This window comes from Oncorhynchus keta, chromosome 24 (genome assembly GCF_023373465.1).
Source record: "Oncorhynchus keta strain PuntledgeMale-10-30-2019 chromosome 24, Oket_V2, whole genome shotgun sequence".
In the NCBI taxonomy this organism is placed as follows: Eukaryota; Metazoa; Chordata; class Actinopteri; order Salmoniformes; family Salmonidae; genus Oncorhynchus; species Oncorhynchus keta.
The window spans coordinates 31,211,480-31,230,778 of NC_068444.1; the positions used below are offsets into that span (position 1 = coordinate 31,211,480).

Sequence of the window (19,299 nt, forward strand, 5' to 3'; positions counted from 1 at the left end):
GTTTTAAATGGCAATTGCGTATGTCACTAATGCCTTTTCACTAACTTCTGTAGGAGCTTCCTCAGTCGGCTTGTAGTTTTTCTTCTTTTGCTGACGCTTGGTAGGTCATGTGCTTTCGACAGTTCTTGCTCATACAGTGCATTCAGAAAGTATTCAGACCCCTTGACTTTTTCAACATTTTGTTACGTTACAGCCTTATTCTAAAATGTATTAAATAAAACATTTTGCTCATCAATCTACTTACAATACTCCATAATGACAAAGTGAAAACAGGTAAATGTATGAAAAAAAACCCAGATACCTTAGTTACATAAGTATTCAGACCTTTTGCTATGAGACTCGAAATTGAGCTGAGGTGCATCCTGTTTCCATTGATCATCCTTGAAATGTTTCTACAACTTGATTGGAGTCCACCTGTGGTAAATTCAAATGATTTGGAATGTCACACACCTGTCTATGTCCCACAGTTGACAGTGCATGTCAGAGCAAAAACCAAGCCATGTGGTCGAAGGAGTTGTCCATAGAGCTCCAAGACAGGATTGTGTCGAGGCACAGATCTGTGGAAGTGTACAAAAACATTTCTGCAGTATTGAAGTTCCCCAAGAACACAGTGGCCTCCATTCTTAAATGGGAGACGTTTGGAACCACCAAGACTCTTCCTAAAGCTGGCCGCCCGGCCAAACTGAGCAATTAGGGGAGAAGAACCTTGGTCAGGGAGGTGACCAACAACCCGATAGTCACTCTGACAGCGCTTCAGAGTCTCTCTTAGGAGATGGGTGAACCTTCCAGAAGGACAACCATTCTGCAGCACTCCACCAATCGGGCCTTTATGGTAGAGTGGCCAGACGGAAGCCACTCCTCAGTAAAAGGCACATGACAGCCCACTTGGAGTTTGCCAAAAGACACTTAAAGACTCTCAGACCATGAGAAACAGGATTCTCTGGTCTGATGAAACCAAGATTGAACTCTCTGGCCTGAATGACAAGCGTCATGTGTGGAGGAAACCTGGCACCATCCCTACGGTGATGCATGATAGTGGCAGCATCATGCTGTCGGGATGTGTTTCAGCAGCAGGGACTGAGGGAAAGCTAGTCAGGATTGAGGGAAAGATGAACAGAGAAAAGTACAGCGAGATCCTTGATGAAAACCTGCTCCAGAGAGCTCAGGACCACAGACTGGGGTGATGGTTCACCTTCCAACAGAACCACAACCCTAAGCGCACATACAAGACAACGCGGGAGTAGTTTTTGAATGTCTTTGAGTGGCCCAGCCAGAGCCTGGACTTGAACCCGATCGAACATCTCTGGAGAGACCTGAAAATAGCTGTGCAGCAACATTCCCCATCCAACCTGACAGAGGTTGAGAGGATCTGCAGAGAAGAATGGGAGAAACTCCCCAAATACAGGTGTGCCAAGCGTGTCGACTCAAGGCTGTAATCGCTGCCAAAGTTGCTTCAGCAAAGTACTGAGTAAAGGGTCTAAATACTTATGTAAATGTGATATTTGCAAACATAAAAAACAGTTTTTGCTTTGTCATTATGGGGAATTGTGTGTGTAGATTGAGAATTTAGAGTAAGGCTGTAATGTAAGAAAATGTGGAAAATGTCAAGGGGTCTTAATACTTTTCAAATGCACTGTTTGCCCCCTGTGAGACATCCAAAGCACAGAGAAATTGTCTGTTTCAACTTCTGGCAGAAATCCAATGCATGATCACTGTCACAGAAAATGCAGTGTTTCTTAACTCCTCTTGCTTTAAAAAAAAAAAACTTAAATGTAGCGGCTTTCGATTAGCCGTGGCAAAACCAGTTGCACAATTTCAGACACACATCCAAAATCCCATAGAAAGTCAAGAATCCAATGGTTTGATGAATAAAACTTTAAAAGTGTATTTGTAGAATCCAAAATGACAAGTACAAGGTAAACAAAGGATCCAATATTCCATTTAAACTAAAAAGATCAAGGTAAGACATGTGGTGCAAATCTTGCAACTGGTTTTAAGTTAATCTAAATGGCGCAATATGACCTAATAAACAAATATTTGCATAAACAAAGAAATATAGGAACTGGCTCCAACAGTTACAAATGTTTAGATTTCTAAAGGTCAAACTCTGACCCTAGAATCCCTCCTCCCTTCGTCTTCCAGAAACCTCATTAACCTTCTCTCTGTTACCCCTCAGAAGGCTGCTCTGATCCCTCTTTCTCTGCTAGGGGACTTTGTGTAAAACTTTGGGATTTAGCTGGTTATCCCCCATGACATGTCACATCATGCCCTGGTTTTTATTTGAGACTGGGTGACAATTCCACTAAGCCCCTGCTTCGGTCCATGAGCAAGAGGGGGGGAGTAAGAGAGAGGTGGATCACAGTCAAATTAGTGTGTGAGCAACTGTCTCTTCTCTGCTTATTAAGGAAATGTCACTGTAAGTAATACTTGCTAATTGGCTAATCCTTAACAAAGCCATAGGAAAAAGTTGTTAGGGAACAAAACGCTGGCTGGCTAGCCTGCTTCAGCTGTAGCTGTTTCAGCCTGATGCTGGGTTGAATATGTTCCACTGTCTGGAGTTCTGACAGTGGAACCAGACACTTGTAGGCTGCGTTCCTCTGGCACTATCTAGGCCAGGGATGGACAACAGTCCTGTTTTATGTTTGTTGTCTTGTGGAAATGATTCATATGGATAAAAAGACAAACTCTGGACTACACTTGAACGTCTAAATCCTGAAAGTAGGTATGAATTATAGTGGACCTATATATTTAGAAATAACTGCCCTTTTTTTTCTGGCCCACATTTTATTTGACAAACAAATCTTCCCACACCGTCCTATTTAGGATGATGTCTTGTGTCTCAGAGGTTATGGTTTTCTCTAATGCCGTAATGTGACTGACGGAGTGTGCTGTCATTTCCTGTCCAGTCAGTGCAGGACTTCATGCTGCGTGTGTCAGCTGACCGTCTGGCCAGGGCCTTGTTCCAGCTGGCTATCTGTGGGGGGTCGCTGGCTGCCCCTCAGGACCTGGTGCCCAAAGAGAAGCCAGCCAGACACACTCAGGAGAGGAGAGCTGAGGAGAAAACACAGGCCACACCACCCAGCGAAGGTAGCTGCTAACATCACTCATTATCAGTGTCTCACTTCGTATCAATGATAAGATTAAGTGTAGGTTGGGAATCTGGATCTTGAAATTGTTAAAGAATCCTATCATATCATATGACCGTGAATGTACAACAATGACCTTTGTGTTTACATGTGTGTGTCTCAGCCGCAGTCAAGCAGGTCCTGAAGGAGAGCCTGTCCAATCACAGCTCTCCATTCACCCTGGCCCATGTGGCGTCTCTGGAGAGGAAGTTAGCCAAGCACTTCCAGGTCACAGAGTTCACGTCTCTGGAGCAGGGCTCCTTTATGGAGTTCCTGGTAAAACATGCTCAGGTAACATAAACTACTTCTGTTCTAATCTTTGTCTGTTAAATCACTCTCCTGTTCTTCTCCTCTCCCGTCACCCCTCTTCCTTCAGTGGTCATGAGGAAAAAGATGCGAGGAGAGGAATCGTTCTAGACTGCAGTTGCGTGTCCCAAATAGCACCCTATTCTCTATATAGTGCACTCCTTTTGCCTGTGCTCTGGTCAAAAGTAGTGCACTAAATAGTGATGCACTAAATAGGGAATAGGGTGTGATTTCAGACACAGTCTGATACTTCTCATTTTGTATTGATGAATCCATCCTCTCCTCTTGTCTGTGTGAAGGTCCTGCAGGAGACAGTAGGCAGCGCTGTGGTTGTGGGCAGCACGAGTGGTGGTGGTCAGGACTGGCAGGGCCAGGGATGTGGCTTCAGACCCAACAGACAAGACGTGTTTGAGTTTATCAAACAGTGTGGCACGACATCAGCCAACGAACCAGACGGGGTGAGTGAGACGCGTGGTCACGCACGCACGCACGCACGCACGCACGCACACACACACACACACACACACACACACACACACACACACACACACACACACACACACACACACACACACACACACACACACACACACACACACACACACACACTCCTATTGATTGCTATGATTAAAAAAAGTACATAAATAAAAAAAACTTCTAAATGTCTGTACTGATCATGCTTATTGATCTCTCTATCTCTGTGGGTGTCTTTCTCCCAGCTGTCCCACGTCGAGTGGTGTCTGAGAGCCCACTATGGGGTGAGGGACAGTCGAGACCTGGGGCTGGGACCTCTTAGGACCTTGGTGGGACTGGTGCAGCGCCAGAGAGAGCTCAGTCTGGGAGGAGGGCTCAGCCATGTGCTCTACGAGGCAGCCCTGCTCCCCAGAGACACCAGGTAAGATGCAAATGGCACTCTATTCCCTATATAGTGCACTATCCCTGCACTATGTAGGGAATAGGGTACCATTTGGGACTATCTCCTACAGTACAGTACAGTGGAATGTTGGAGGTAGATTGGGTGTGAAGTCGGCCTTTAATTGGACTGATCAAATCAAATGTCAATCTCCTTTTCACTTATCTTAAACCCCTGTTCACTCTTTCTCTCACTCCTTCCATGCTCTATTACTCTACCCCTTCTCCCCCCCAGCAGTAGCAGTAGTGTAGGTGAGGCCCAGCAGACGGTGGGTATCCTAGGGGAGGTATCTCAGACCCAGGCCTTGTCCTGTCTCCTCTCCTGCCCTCTACTGGATGAGCTGGGTCAGTGGAGCCAGTGGGAGCTGGTCTTCAGGCCCTGCCACGGACCCCTTAAGGACTTCATTGATAGGAACGCTGGTAGGAACCATACATAGCAGTTGCAAATTGACCCCCTAGCCCCTACAGTCTTAGACTGGGGTTGTAGTGTTACTGTTAGTAATGTATCTGTTGATGGCCAATAATGTTTGATCGTGTTGGTGGGCTTATATACAGACATTTAGTTTTTTTTTGTTCTAAATTGAACATCTGTACAAAATTGATCATAATAAATATACATGACATGTCCATCTGTTGTGGGGCAGCGAGCACAGACCTGTCAGCGTTGGAGGTGTCCCCAGGTGTTCTCCTGCGGGTCACCACCTCTACAGGGGACAAGCTCTTCTCCCAGGCAGCCATGACCCTTGACCCCGTGGGCACGGCAGGACACCTGGTCTCCATGGTGGTGGCTGATGGGACAGCCAACGCCCCCACTGCCCTCCTGGCCAATCACATGGAGAGCTCTCTTGCGGCGGCGGTAGCGAAGGAAGGTGAGAAGGCGATGGGGAAACTTGATATCATGATTATTTGCTTCAATCCAGTGTTTGAGGGCTACAGAAACATTTCTCACCTAAAAGGTATCTTCCTGGTGTGCGCTTGCATTAAATTAGAGGGTAACTACACCCAAAAAGAAATGTTTCTTAGATTTTTCCCATACCTCCAGTGGTCTCCTGATGTGGTTTAAGCATTGTTGTGGACTTAGAACATCTACTTATGTTGTTTTTCTAAGAAGAAATTGTGATTTCCAGGGCTTGACATTCAAGTAAATTTGCCAGTGGCACACCGGACCAGTACCAGGTGAAACTACTGGCCGAATGAGGAAATTACTGGCTTCAGCCAAGAATTGTATTTGTCACGTGCTGATTACAACAGGTGTAGACCTTTCTGTGAAATGCTTACTTACAAGACCTTAACCAACAATGCAGTTTTAAGAAAATATAGTTAAGAAAAATATTTACTAAATAAACTAAATTAAAAGATTTGAGCAACAATAAAATAACAATAAGGCTATATACAGGGGGTACCGGTACAGAGTCAATGTGCGGGGGTACAGGTTAGTCGAGGTAATATGTACATGTAGGTAGGGGTAAAGTGACTATGGGGGAATAGGTGTTGTCGTTCCCTCTTCACAACTTGGTGTGTTTGGACCATGATAGTTTGTTGGTGATGTGGACACCAAGGAACTTGAAGCTCTCAACCTGCTCCACTACAGCCGCGTCGATGAGAATGGGGAAGTGCTCAGCCCTCCTTTTCCTGTGGTCCACGATCATCTCCTTAGTCTTGATCACGTTGAGGGAGAGGGTGTTGTCCTGGCAGCACACGGCCAGGTCTCACCTCCTCCCTCCCTATAGGCTGTCTCATCGTTGTCAGTGATCAGGTAGCTACATGTAGGTAGGCCTAGGCCTACGTAAACCTTTTTTTGCTAATAAAGACGTTGCTGTGTAGGATGTCTGATATTTTAAAAAAGACTGAAAAGCAGGTGGGGACTTTTATCCTGTGATTTTGGAATGCGCGTGCCTGTGTTCAACTCTGAATTGATGACGACTCTGGCGTGAGTATCTAGAACGTACTGAGGTGGGGCTCACTCGAGACAGAGAGGGAAGGCTTTGACATTCTTGACTCCGCTTGGAAACCGGATGCAGGTTGATAACAAGTTTGAGTGTCAAACGTAAAGGATTAAATACAAATATACGGCCATATGAAAGCTTGATTAACTGGCCCGGTGTGCTCTGCAGATGTTGCCGGGCCAGCGGCAGCCCCGAATGTCTAGCCCTAAAATTGAGAGCAAAACCTGAAAATGTAAACCTTGAAAAAGGAAACGGAGAAAACAGATTTTGGGGATAAATCGCAATCGGATAAAAGTTGTATTGTGCCCTAGGATCTCTGTAAAGTCTGTGTGAGGGTGGTGGGGTGGTTGTGAACAGAAGTCCAATAAGAATATTTTATATATATAAATAATTTATAAGATGTTTCTTCAGATCTGTCACGGGCTGAGGAGGACGGGTTGTGTTTCAGCTCTGTGGCTCTCTTCCTCCTGGACTGTCTGATCCGCATCCCCACCAGAACCTGCCGGGCCCTGCTGCAACAGGTCAGCGTTCAAGTCACAGGTTGTCTGAAATGGCACCCTATTCCTTTTGTACTGTATTACTTTTGACCAGGGCCCAAAAGGGAGCCCTACAGTTCATATTCAAAACCAGCCAAGAGTGGAAATAAATTCTGTAATCAATTTGAACCTGTATAACCTCTCTCCATCCCCCTCCTTTCAGGTGTTTCTGGAGCCCTTCTCTCGGGTGCTGGGTGGCCAGGCCAAGTCTAAAGCGGTGCTGCTGTCTACAGCCCGGTCCAACCTGCGCCACCTCAACTGTCTGCACCAGCTGGGCATCGTGCTTGGCATCACAGACTGGGTCAAGGACTACCACACCAAGCTCAGCCCACCACAGAACCAGGACCTAAACCAGAGCCAGAACCAGGCCCAAACACCACTAGCCGACCAGACCAAGGTCAGAACAGGGGAGATTACCATAAGTGATGGGGTCAATTCAGTTTATATTTAAAATGTACATTTATTTCATGAATTGAATATTGTCCATTGTTTTTTTATCTGTTGTTGTTTTGTTTTTATACAGTGTAAAGCTCCACTTTTTTGCTTTGTAAAAAATCTTTCTTCGCTCTATCTCCAGCTTGCTCCTGTGGATTCTGTGAGCAGAAGTCTCTCTCAGACTCTCAGTGAGGATGAGGAGTTCCCAGAGGACTACAGCTCTGACTCTTCCCACCCCACTCAGCCACAGCACGCGGGTGAGTTTTAGAAAATCCCTATCCAAAATTATTATTATTTACAAAAAAATTAAAATTGCAGTGCAATTATCACAAAACTACTCCAAACAGGCTCCGATCATCATCTTAAAGGGATTTGTTTTATTTACAAATACCTAATAACAATGCTGTAACGTTAGTAGGAAGAGATATGCATCTTTTGTTTTTTTTTGCCATGGATATTGGAGGTCGACCGATTATGATTTTTCAACACCGATGCCGATTATTGGAGGACACCCCCCCCAAAAAAAGGCAGATACCGATTAATCGGCCCAATTTAAAAAAATGTATTTAATAATGACAATTACAACAATACTGAACGAACACTTAGTTTAACTTAATATAATACATAAATAAAATCAATTTAGCCTGATACTAAATAATGAAACATGTTCAAATTGGTTCAAATAATGCAAAAACAAAGTGTTGGAGAAGAAAGTAAAAGTGCAATATGTGCCATGTAAAAAAGATAACATTTAAGTTCCTCGCTCAGAACATGAGAACATATGAAAGCTGGTGGTTCCTTTTAACATGAGTCTTCAATATTCCCAGTTAAGAAGTTTTAGGTTGTAGTTATTATAGGACTATTTCTCTCTATATCATTTGTATTTCATATACCTTTGACTATTGGACATTCTTATAGGCACTATAGTATTGCCAGCCTAATCTCGGGAGTTGATAGGCTCGAAGTCATAAACAGCACTGTGCTTCAAGCATTGCGGGAGCTGCTGGCAAACGCAGAAAAGTGCTGTTTGAATGAATGCTTACGAGCCTGCTGCTGCCTACCAAATATCAAATCATAGACTTAACTATAATATAATAAAGACACAGAAATGCAAGCCGTAGGTCATTAATATGGTCAAATCTGCAAACTCTCATTTCGGAAAACAAAACGTTTATTCTATCAGTGAAATACGGAACCGTTCCGTATTTTATCAAACGGGTGGCATCCATGTCTAAATATTGATGTTACATGTTATGTCATAATTATGTCAAATTCTGGCAAATTAATTACGGTCTTTGTTAGGAAGAAATGGTCTTCACACAGTTCGCAACAAGCCAGGCGGCCCAAACTGCTGCATATACCCTGACTCTGCTTGCACAGAACGCAAGAGAAGTGACACAATTTCCCTAGTTAATATTGCCTGCTTACATGAATTTCTTTTAACTAAATATGCAGATTAAAAAATATATACTTGTGTATTGATTTTAAGAAAGGCATTGATGTTTATGGTTAGGTACATTTGTGCAACTACAGTACAGTTTTTTCGCGAATGCGCTCGTTATATCGGCACCCGTTTGGTGAAGTAGGCTTTGATTCGATGGTAAATTAACATTGATTATTTGTAACGCAGGACAAGCTAATTAAACTAGTAGAATCATCAACCATGTGTAGTTAACTAGTGATTATGTGAAGATTGATTGTTTTTTATAAGGTAAGTTTAATGCTAGTTAGCAACTTACCTTGGCTCCTTGTTTGCACTCGCGTAACAGGTGGTCAGCCTGCCACGCAGTCTCCTCGTGGAGTGTAATGTAATCGGCCATAATCGGCATCCAAAAAGGCTGATTACCGATCGTTATGAAAACATGAAATCGGCCTTAATTAATCGACGTGTACGACAGCGTGTTACAGTTCCCGCCAATTTCCAGCAACATTGCACAGCCATTGAAGAGGAGTGGGACAACATTCCACAGGCCACAATCAACAGCCTGATCAACTATGCGAATGACATGTCACCCTGCACGAGGCAAACCCTCCTCTAACCCGGACGACACTGGGCAAAATTGTGCACCACCCTATGGGACTCCCACTCACGGCCGTTAATGACATCCTGGGATCGAACCCCAGGCTGTAGTGACGCCGCAACACTGCGTTGCAGTGCCTTAGACCGCTGTGCCACTTGGGAGGCAACTCATGGTCCTTTTCGCCGGCAGTGCTGCTTCGATCCAAGTGGCTTGATAAATCTGTATAAAGTGTAGAACTCCATTAAATGGCAATTGTGTATGTCACTAATGCCTTTTCACTAAATTCTGTATGAGCTTCCTCAGTCGGCTTGTGGTTTTTCTTCTTTTGCTGACACTTGGTAGGTCATGTGCTTTCAACAGTTCTTGCTCAATACAGTGCATTCAGAAAGTATTCAGACCCCTTGACTTTTTCCACATTTTGTTACGTTACAGCCTTATTCTAAAATTGATTAAATAAAACATTTTGCTCATCAATCTACTTACAATACCCCATAATGTCAAAGTGAGATTAGGGCCTAATGAATGTATTTAAATGGACTGATTTCCTTATATGAACTGTAACTCAGTAAAATCTTTTAAATGTATGTATGTTGCGTTTCTTTTTGTTCAGTATGGTTTCTAGGCCAAACCGTTCAGATGCTACAGGCGATTTTGTGAGAAGACAAGATTTTGTGATTTTCGAGATGTCTCATGGTCTGACAAACACCGCTCTAGCTCTGTCACCTTTCATCGCAGATGTGGAAGTGCGACATTGTTGGATGCAGAGAATTTCTAATTAGATTTCCACTGGGGCGTTGGCATCCACTCTAGGGGGGTATTAATAAGCTAAATGTAAAAAAAAAAAAAAAATCTATTGATTTCACAGGTTGAAAAAGGAACAGAAAGAAACGATACAAACCGGTACTTTTTTGGGTTCAAACTGGTTCAGAACTTTATTTTGCTGGTCGGAACTGTCGAACGAAACGAAAAAAATAGTGGTTCTATTCAGAACAAAACGAAAAAAAAAATATTTTGGTTCCAGCCCCTGGTTTAAACGTTAAGATACATGTTACATTTGTCACATCCCTAGTAGTCAAAATACAGTCAGATTTCTAACAGATCTTCGTCCTTCAGAGGGCTGTGATGAAGATGATGAGTTATATGAGCTGACCTCTGAGACACTCGGAGACACACACACCGAGAGAGACGGAGATGAAGCCTGGAAGGAAGGGAAGTCATTGGCTAAGCCTGAGAAAGCAGACAACGCTGATAGCCAATCAGAGAGCAGAGTGGATTGCCACAAGGACATAATTGATGACATCAGGTTTGTCTTTATACTGCCTAATGCATAAAATGATACATTGCATGAATAGAAACACTAACCTGGTTTCACAATGCTGTCTGTTACAGGAAGAGTGAGTTTGGCATTGGAGTAGAGCTAAATGAGGAGGGTCAGAGGTTGATGACTGTTCACCAGGAGAGGCTGGGGCGCAGTCTGGACCGGCTGTCCACTGAACTCTACAGCAAAGACACACACTTTGTACTGGAACTCATACAGGTGACTTGACTCTCTCCTCTGTCTCCCTCTCTCGCTTTCGTTTCTCTCTCGGTCTCTCTCCCCCTCTCCTCTGTCTTGTTTATCCCTTTATCCCTCTCTCTCTCTCTGCCTGAGCTCATCCAGGTGTTTTGAGATCTACTGTATGCAATGCACTTAGAATGTGCTTTCTTCATTGTGCTATTCACAGAATGCTGATGATAACAGTTACCCGACAGAGGGGGGCCCTGTCCCTGCGCTGGCCTTTGTTGTGGAGAAAGACTGTGTGACTGTCCTAAACAACGAGACAGGCTTCCAGGAGAAAAACATTCGGGCCATCTGTGACGTGGGCCGCAGCACCAAGGGCAAACACAAATACGGATACATAGGTAACAGCTAAAAGAGTTTGAACCCCTATTTTTAACCAATCTAAGACCAGATCTGAGGTGCACCAAAAGTATTTTCTCAACGGTTTCTCCACGTCTTTCACCTTCCTTAGGTCAGAAGGGAATAGGTTTTAAATCAGTGTTCAAGGTGACTGATTGTCCTGAGATCCACTCTAACGGATTCCATCTGTGCTTCGACAAGACCAGTGGCCCCATGGGATACATCCTGCCACACTGGGTCGACGACGAGAGACCTCTCAACACACACCTGGCCAACCACACACATACCAGGTTAGTGGTGGCATCGCTCACGTACAACAAACTGAGTACACACACACCTGGCCAACAACACACACGCAGAAGGTGAGTCTAATGACATCATCTAAAACCAGGTAAAACACACACACCTGAGTGACAACACATACCTACACCAGGTGTGTCTAGTAGTAAAGTCTAATTTGATTTGTCATGTGCGCTTAATACAACAGGAATAGACATTACTGTGAAATTCTTATTTACGAGTTGCTTCCAATGCAGAGTCAAAGTTAGGAAAATGTGCACATTTTAGAGTGGGCTTTTATTGTTCCCTGCACACAATAAAATAACAGTAACGAGGCTTTCTACATGAATCACCGGCACTGAGTCAATGTGCTGTGGTACGAGGTTGTTGAGGTAATACGTACATGTAGGTAGGGGTAAAAGTGACTAGGCAATCAGGATAGAGAATAAACTAGCAGCAGAGTATGTGAAAGTGTGTCTCTGTGTGCGGCGTCAACATGCGTGTGTGCTCCGCGTATGTTTGTGTGTCGGCATGTCAGTGCAGTGTGGGTAGACTCCAGCGAGTGTGTGGGTAGACTCCAGTGCAAGAATGTCAGTGCACATGTGGCTATTTTGTGCTTAATTGAGAGTAATTTATGCAACTTTATTTGTGACTCAAATGTTAGGCTGTGTTGTGATTTTTTAAAATACATTCTAAAGCTGCTTGATGCGACTGATGATTTGATAAAAGTCTCATGAAAGGCATGACTTCTGCTCTGTTTCTTGCACAGGCTACACACACTTCATCAGTCGCATTCCCAATTTGACAAGCGCTTGATAATATTCTCACCCCATCAAATATTCTCAATTTAATCTGGTCTTTACATAAAACCTACTAATATGTGTAAAATCGTTTTTTATTTAGAATGGCTCACAAAAAGTAATCTGCAGCCTGCACTTGAATAGCTTCATTTTAAGAATTGACCAATAAATATAGCACCACGAGAAAGCTGGGATCCTTTTTTAAATAGTGGCCAGTCATTGCGCAATTGCGAGGCTCGCTAGGCTCTGTAGGCTATGGATCATAGGCCTATAGGCTATGTTTTGGAGTTATTTGGCCACTTTAGTTGCGAAACAAACCTTATCAAAACATATAGGCCTTTGTGCTAGGCAACATGTTGCATGTGACTATGATTTGAAAAAGTAAAGGAAAAAAGACATGCGTTGTTTCTTGCCTTAGACTGCACATGATGGGCATCATTCACAAGTGATAATATTCTCACCCATCATGCTATTCTCAATTGAATCTTGTCTTTACATATACTGAATAGTATACAGTGCCTTCAAAGTATTCAGACCACATCACCTTTTCCCAGATTTGATGTCACATTCACCTTTCAGCAGGGACAATAACCTAAAACACAAGGCCAAATGTAGCTGCTTACCAAGACGAGTTCCTGAGTGGCCGAGTTACAGTTCTGACTGAAATCTGCAGTGCATTCAGAAAGTATTCAGACCCGTTGACTGTTTCCACATTTTGTTTCGTTACAGCCTTGTTCTAAAATTGATTAAATAAACATCTATACACAATACCTCATAATGACAAAGCAAAAACAGGTTTTTAGAAATGTTTGCAAATGTATTACAAATAAAAAACGTATTATTTACATAAGTATTCAGACCCTTTGCAATGAGACTTGAATTTGAGCTCTGGTGCATCCTGTTTCCATTGATCATCCTTGAAATGTTTCAACATCTTAATTGGAGTACACCTGTGGTAAATTCAATTGATTAGACATTATTTGGAAAGGCACACCCTTGTTTTGGAAAGGCACACCCACCTCAGAGAGGTGACCAAGAACCCAATGGTCACTCTGACAGAGCTCCAGAGTTACTTTGTGGAGATGGGTAAACCTTCCAGAATGACAACCATCTCAGACGCACTCCACCGATCAGGCCTTTGTGGTAGTGGCCAGATGGAAGCCATTCCTCAGTAAAAGGGACATGACAGCCCGCAGACCATGGGAAACAAGATTCTCTGGTCTGATGAAACCAAGATTTAGCCTGAATGCCAAGTGTCATGTCTGGAGGAAAACTGGCACTGTCACTACGGTGAAGCATAGTGGGGGCAGCATCATGCTGTGGGGATGTTTTTCAGCCGCAGAGACTGGGAGGCTAGTCAGGATCAAGGCAAAGTTGAACAGAGCAATGTACAGAGAGATCCTTGATGAAAACCTGCACCAGAGTGCTCATGTCCTCAGACTGGGGGCGAAGGTTCATCTTCCAACAGGACAACGACCCTAAGCACACAGCCAAGACAATGCAGGAGTGACTTCGGGATTAATCTCTGAATGTCCTTGAGTGGCCCTGCCAGAGCCTGGACTCACAAGCATTTTGCTACACCAACAATAACATCTGCTAAACACGTGTATGTGACTAATACAATTTGATTTGATTTGACTTGAACCCGATCGAACTGACTTGAACTGTGATCTGGAAAGACCTGAAAATAGCTGTGCAGCAATGCTCCCCATCCAACCTGACAGAGCTTGAAAGGATCTGCAGAGAAGAATAGGAGAAACTCCCCAAATACAGGTGTGCCAAGCTTATAGCGTCATACCCAAGAAGAACAATGCTGTGGTTGCTGCCAAAGGTGCTTCAACATAGAACTGCGTAAAGGGTCTGAATACTCATGTAAATGTGATTATTCTTTTTTTCTTTTCATAAATACAAAATATTTTTTAACTTTGTCATTATGGGGAATTGTGTGTAGCTGGGTGAGAAATATATATATTTAATTGATTTTGAATTCAGGCTGTAACAAAATGTGGAATATGTCAAGGAGTATGAATACTTTCTGAAGGCACTGTATGTGTGAAATTAGTTTTGATTTAGAATGGGCCATTATCATGCACCTGTTGGAACAGGGGGGTGGGAACAAAATGCATGTCATCTGTATACACTTAAATAGAGAATGGAGGGTGCTTTTCCAGTGGTTCATTTTCATGCCAGCCAGGTAGGCTACTCCAGTTGTAAAGTGAAGCAATGTGGTTAATATTAGTAAAGTTGAGAAATAAATATAGTAGACCTAGCCCAGGGCTATCCAACCCTGTTCCCGGAGAGCTACCGTGCTATAGGTTTTCATACCAATCCGAATCTAGCGCACCTGATTCTAATAATTAGCTGGTTGATAAGATGATTCATGTCGGTTACAACTGGGATTGGAGCTAAAAAAACATACGGGAGGGTAGCGCTCCAGGAACAGGGTTGGAGAGCCCTGCCTAGCCTATAGAAAACTGATGGGATCCTCCTTTTTTAATTATTTAAGAGGTCATCAAAACTCTGTTTTCTCAATCAAATGCATAGCCTATAGAAATCTTGCTCAACATGGGTTTATGGGCTCTCATGAAGTGTTTGATTTGATTTTCGATTTGATTTGTATTGATGTCAGAGTGATTAGAGAGACAATAGAGTGCTGAGTACCAGGCTATTAGCGAGGCCATTGGCAGTTAGCAAATTTTGTTAGGCTACTAATTACCGTCAGCAGCATCACAGTTTTGGAGAAGCCTAGTTACCTTGACTCAATGGTCACATGGAATTTGACTGTGGTCATGACTCTGGAGTGCTGGTGTGGTGGTAATACGGTTACCGTAAAAGCCCTACTCTCACGCATGGTTCAATTTTCTTTGCTTCTAAATGAGCATAAAAGGTATTTATCTGATAGGCTTGAATCACTGGACAGCTCGCGGCTGGATTTTCCTTTCTAGTCACGGTTAGTTTGCGAGCCCTGCCACACCCAACGAGCGTTAGAGCCGGTGTAGTAGGATTCGATCTTGCTCCTTTATTGACGCTTTACCTGTTTGATGATTTGTCAGAGGGCGTAGCGGGATATCTTTTAAGCGTCCAGATTAGCGTCTTGCTCCTTGAAAGCGGCAGCTCTAGCCTTTAGCTCAGTGCGTAGTTTGCCTTTAACCCATGGCTTCTGGTTGGGATATGTTCGTACGGTCACTGTGGGGACAATGTCGTTGATGCACCTATTAATAAAGCCTGTTACTAAGGTGGTTAACTCCTCAGTGCCATCGGATGAATCCCGGAACATATTCCAGTCTGTATAAAGCAAACCAAACCAAACAGATAGACAGGGGCATGCTCTAACACTCAGACATAATTTACAAACGAAGCATGTGTTGAGTGAGTCTACCAGATCAGAGGCAGTAGGGATGACCAGGGATGTTCTCTTGATAAGTGTGTGAATCAGACAATTTTCCTGTCTTGCTAATAAGCATGCTAGCGAAACAGTTCTGTAGGTTAGCATCCACTTCATCGGACCACTTCCGTATTGCTCGCATCACTGGTACTTCCTGTTAGAGTTTTTGTCTGCAAGCAGGAATAGAGAGGATAGAGTTATGGTCAGATTTGACACATGGAGGGAGAGCTTTGTATGAGTTTCTGTGTGTGGAGTAGAGGGGATGTAGAGTTTTTATTTTATTTTTATGTCTCTGTTGCACCGATGACATGCTAGTAAAATGGATTTCCGTTTTCCTGCATTAAAATCACCGGCCACTAGGAGCGGCAACTCTGGGTGAGAATTTAATTATTTGCTTATGGCCCTATACAGCTTGTTGAGTGCGTTCTTAGTGCCAACATTGGTTTATGGTGGTAAATAGACGGCTACGAAAAATATAGATGAAAACTCTCTAACACAGGCGAGCAGAACCGTCTATACTCGGTAATTTACTATGTAGAGGCAGTCACATCAATGTGGAATGTTTGTGTTCTGTCAGCTGGACCACTAAGATCTGTCTGCCGCTGCGCTCAGAGTGCTACCAGACCAGAAACCTGTTCCACGATGTCCACCCCTCTCTGCTGCTCTTCCTACATCGCCTACGATCTATCACCATCTACAACCAGGTAACACATACACAACGGTCATGGCTCCACCACACCTTTCAATAGGCTTAGAAGAGCTTCCACCATATTGCTTCCAATGTACAAACACCGAGCGGTAGAGGCAAGGAGTTGACTTCAGACTGGACTGTTGTTTGTTGACATCTGACTTATCTCTCTCTCTCTCTGTGTTTTCCTGGCCAGGCTGAGAAGCGGATGGTGACCATGACGCGTAGAGACCTGAGTCACAGCGTCCTGGAGGTGGAACACACTGAGGGAACAGAACGCTGGCTGGTGGTCAAACACACACTGCACCCCACCAAGGTAACACACACACACACACACACACACACACACACACACACACACACACACACACACACACACACACAATGATCCTCTCATCTCCTCGTGTGTGTGTGTGTTATGTAAGTGTTCCTCTGTCTGCACCGCTGAGACGGAAAGCTTCTTCTGCTCTCTGTCAAACATGTAGGCTCTCTCATTAGGAAGGTGTAGTGAATTAATTTCCACTGCTGGGAGGAATATTTGACATGAAAGACCAGGCACAGACATGTTTTGTTGATTTGTCTGATAGAATTGCCTTTTTTCAGTCTGGCTTCCCTTCTCCCCCATCCCTCTCTTTATCTCTGTCTCTCTCTCTTCCCCTCTTCCTCTCTCTCCCTCTTTATTTCTCTCTCTCTCTCTCTCTCGCTCCCCCCCTCCCTCTCTCTCTCTTCTTTATCCCTCCACCCTCTCTCCCCTCAGAGAGCCAGCTGCCAGTTACCTGCAGTGAGGTTATGCAACAGTAGAGACACATCAGAGAATGAACAGACTCACATATGTTACATGGTTTATCAAAACCAGTGAGGCTAATTTTAATGGGGTTCCCATTGTGACAGTGCATATTGAAAGGCTGTTTATAGTCAATGTTCAAACTTAAATCTTTTTCAGGTATTCTCTCGTCTCTCTGTGGGAGTTGTCCTCTGATCAGTGGCAAAACAGAGCACTTGTCTCAGTGACTGCCTGGTGATTTCCTGTGTTTGAGTACTTTCCTTTCCTCTCGTCCATGAGGGCTTACTAATCTAGCTTCATGAGAAGGGTAAAAGCAAGGCTCCACGGCCTTCACAGATCAATTGAAGACAGATCAGTGATTATTTCGAAGAAGGGAGCCGAAAAGGAACTATTAGTAAGTGCCAAATGTAATGATGATCATGGTGTTACAGTGATATGTTTCCCCATTAGATCAAAGATGAAGTGGAGTCCACTGAGCTTGCCCTGGCCTTCCAGCTGGGTGATGACCTCACAGGAAGTGACATCCAAGCCCCGCCCCAGAAGCAGCCCGTCTTCGCCTTCCTGCCTCTCCGAAGCTTCGGCTTCCGCTTCATCATCCAAGGTTACACACACACACACACACACACACACACACACACACTGGTGCTCTCCTCAAGGTTCACCCAAATTGGCCATTTAAAATGCACCCTTGCAGTAATACCTTACAAATTCGTACCATGCCTTCCAAATACTTTTCAAACTGTTTTTTTCCCTCTTTCACTCCAGGTGACTTTGACATTCCTTCTTCTCGTGAGGATGTGGACAGAGATAGCTCATGGAACCAGTGGCTCCGTTCTGAGATCCCCCAACTGTTCTTACGCGCCATGGATGTCTTCAGTGTAAGAGAACGGAGGGAGATGATGATCAAAATCATTTACTACTGCTCTGCACGTTGTGGTCCTGTCGTGTTTCTGACCAGTCTCATCTTCTCACCTCTCCTCTCCAGGATCACCCAGAGTTCAGTGGGCTGAAGGGCCTATGTAATTTCCTGCAGTTTGTCCCTCTGCCTGACGAGGTGCTCGACTTCTTCAAGCCTGTCGCCGGGCAGATTATACAGTTGCTCAAGGGAAAGGCCTTCCTACCCACACTCAACACAGGTACCCTACCTCTGTACCCCTCTTTCTGTCTCTCTCGTTCTCCATGCTTCTATCTCTATCCGTAAGTCAACTTTATATTTTGTTTATTTAGTCAATATTTTCTTAACTCTTATTTTTCTTAAAACGGTGTTGTTGGTTAAGGTCTACACACACCTGTTGTATTCGGCGCATAACTGCGCATAACTGACTCCTGTCTCTTCTCTCCTCTTCTCTCCTCTCCAGATGGTTCTGTGGTCTACAAGCTACCCTCCCAGGTCGCTGTGTGTCAGGACCCGGTCATTTGCGACGTGATCGGTGGAGAGGAGCTTAACAGACACCTGTCTCTGTCCTATCTGCATCCGGGCCTGCTGCCAGTCCCGCCCCTATCCCTGCTCACTCACCTGGGAGTACGATGCCTGAGGGGGAGTGACGTCACCACAGTAACAACCGCCATGGCCAAGGAGCTGTTGCAGGGAGATGGTGTCAACTCAGGTGAGGGGAGGGTGGTGTGTGTGCGCGCGCGTTGTTTATATTTCTTTGTGATGGACGCAAACCCCCTCTATCTCCGTCTCTGTGTATCAGACTTAGGCCTGCGTCATCTGGCCAGGTTGTTGGTGTGTAACTTCCGTGCGTTGGAGCAGGGCTACGGAGAGACAGACTCTATCCTGACCACCCTCAGAGATCTACCCATAATCCCACTGGCTGACGGGCGCATGGTGGCACTCAGCGGAGAGGGAGTCTTCTTCCCCATGACTGAGACCAAGAATCACAGCAACACAGGTAACATGGCAACATTTTAGAAAAATACGCTTTTTATGCTTATGGAAAAATTTCTGGGATCTTTTATTTCACCGAATTAAACATGGGACCAACACTTTACATGTTGTGTTTTATATTTTTGTTCAGTGTAGTTCACTTGGGAAAATAGACAATTCTTAAATATTTTTTCAAAGTCTACCCAGAAACATAACCAGCTGGTGGTATATTCAGGGTTGTAACTGTAAGAGATATTTGTTGTAGTAGGTTTGAAAATAGAAGCTGAATCAGATTGTTCCATCAGACTACTC

At 44.2% G+C, this 19,299-nt stretch overlaps 1 protein-coding gene across 5 annotated transcripts in view; it reads left to right on the forward strand.

Moving 5' to 3' along the window:
* Nucleotides 1-19,299, forward strand: part of wu:fj29h11 (uncharacterized) — a 55,663-nt gene that overhangs the window by 21,540 nt on the left and 14,824 nt on the right. For 4 of the 5 annotated variants that reach the window (XM_035734416.2, XM_035734419.2, XM_035734417.2 and 1 more), the window contains 20 exons: nucleotides 2,907-3,087; nucleotides 3,250-3,416; nucleotides 3,731-3,889; nucleotides 4,151-4,326; nucleotides 4,579-4,763; nucleotides 4,988-5,212; nucleotides 6,701-6,810; nucleotides 6,989-7,222; nucleotides 7,403-7,517; nucleotides 10,395-10,584; nucleotides 10,671-10,818; nucleotides 11,006-11,183; nucleotides 11,294-11,471; nucleotides 16,223-16,349; nucleotides 16,530-16,649; nucleotides 17,568-17,718; nucleotides 17,883-17,995; nucleotides 18,103-18,253; nucleotides 18,476-18,724; nucleotides 18,815-19,012. In XM_035734416.2, the coding sequence (XP_035590309.1) occupies nucleotides 2,907-3,087; nucleotides 3,250-3,416; nucleotides 3,731-3,889; nucleotides 4,151-4,326; nucleotides 4,579-4,763; nucleotides 4,988-5,212; nucleotides 6,701-6,810; nucleotides 6,989-7,222; nucleotides 7,403-7,517; nucleotides 10,395-10,584; nucleotides 10,671-10,818; nucleotides 11,006-11,183; nucleotides 11,294-11,471; nucleotides 16,223-16,349; nucleotides 16,530-16,649; nucleotides 17,568-17,718; nucleotides 17,883-17,995; nucleotides 18,103-18,253; nucleotides 18,476-18,724; nucleotides 18,815-19,012 (3,355 nt within the window). The remainder of the gene's footprint in view (nucleotides 1-2,906; nucleotides 3,088-3,249; nucleotides 3,417-3,730; nucleotides 3,890-4,150; nucleotides 4,327-4,578; nucleotides 4,764-4,987; nucleotides 5,213-6,700; nucleotides 6,811-6,988; nucleotides 7,223-7,402; nucleotides 7,518-10,394; nucleotides 10,585-10,670; nucleotides 10,819-11,005; nucleotides 11,184-11,293; nucleotides 11,472-16,222; nucleotides 16,350-16,529; nucleotides 16,650-17,567; nucleotides 17,719-17,882; nucleotides 17,996-18,102; nucleotides 18,254-18,475; nucleotides 18,725-18,814; nucleotides 19,013-19,299) is intronic. The other variant, XM_035734418.2, reaches the window with a different exon arrangement.